The 874-nt window shown below is 44.4% G+C and overlaps 1 pseudogene across 1 annotated transcript; it reads left to right on the forward strand.

Moving 5' to 3' along the window:
- Positions 1–46: 46 nt before the first annotated feature.
- TEOVI_000260100:pseudogene lies at positions 47–724 on the forward strand (annotated as a pseudogene). The gene is given in 3 exon segments: positions 47–502; positions 505–558; positions 560–724. Coding segments are annotated over 3 exon segments (675 nt in total).
- Positions 725–874: the final 150 nt, after the last annotated feature.

The following is an 874-nucleotide window of genomic DNA, read 5'->3' on the forward strand; positions in this document are numbered from 1 at the left end:
ACCCTCAGAAGCTTCCACGAAGTACGGTAAGACGCTATCTGAGTCGATGGACCACCACCATCAACAAGTCGGAGCGGTTAACCACGTTGATGTAAAACCCCTGATTGGGAGAAAAGCGGATATGCCGTGGGATATGCGGGAACCCTCATGCCGAGCAGTGTTAGCTTTATTGACAAGAAAAAATTATCGAGGGTACATCATCATTCGACGTTCGCAAGGAACGCGGCCAGCGTCGGAGGAGGGAGAAGAGAGGAAATTACCTCTTCAGGAAGTAAATGTGAGGACACTGTCTTTAGAAAGGGTAAGAAGGCGAATGAAGGATGAGGCACGACAATTGTTTGATAAGGCATAGAACTTGATGATTGCCACGGAAGGAAAATCTAAAGGAAGAGACAGGGAGTCACTTTTGCGGATTGCGGAAAAAGACTCTGTAATCATAAAAGAAGCAAAGGTTGTAAGCCAAGCTTCAGATCTTCCTACAAAGGGACGGGTTATGTCATTTTCATTTGTGCTGGAAAAAGACGCCGATATATTGCTTGGCTCAAGGTAAAAAACGCCAAAAAATTATTACGAGTCCGAAGTCCCGTTGGGATATATATCCCAATATTTAAGTGCGGTTTATGATGAATCCGCAGCGCTGCTTGATTTAAAGGCTTCTTTTTTTTTCAGGTGAACCTTCCACGAAACATTTAAGTGGCTTTCCGCTGCTGCACAGAAAAGTGGGGAACTGGTAGAATTGAATCGATTCCCAATGGGTTAATAAATGAAGCCATGAAATTGTACAGAAATCACGAGAGTATTGGCAGGACAATCAGAAGTAGTTAAACCACAATATGCGGCCCCCAACGAATTGAGGGTGCACACATGGATCGAC

Source organism: Trypanosoma equiperdum (genome assembly GCF_001457755.1).
Source record: "Trypanosoma equiperdum strain OVI genome assembly, contig: ctg_570, whole genome shotgun sequence".
In the NCBI taxonomy this organism is placed as follows: domain Eukaryota; phylum Euglenozoa; class Kinetoplastea; order Trypanosomatida; family Trypanosomatidae; genus Trypanosoma; species Trypanosoma equiperdum.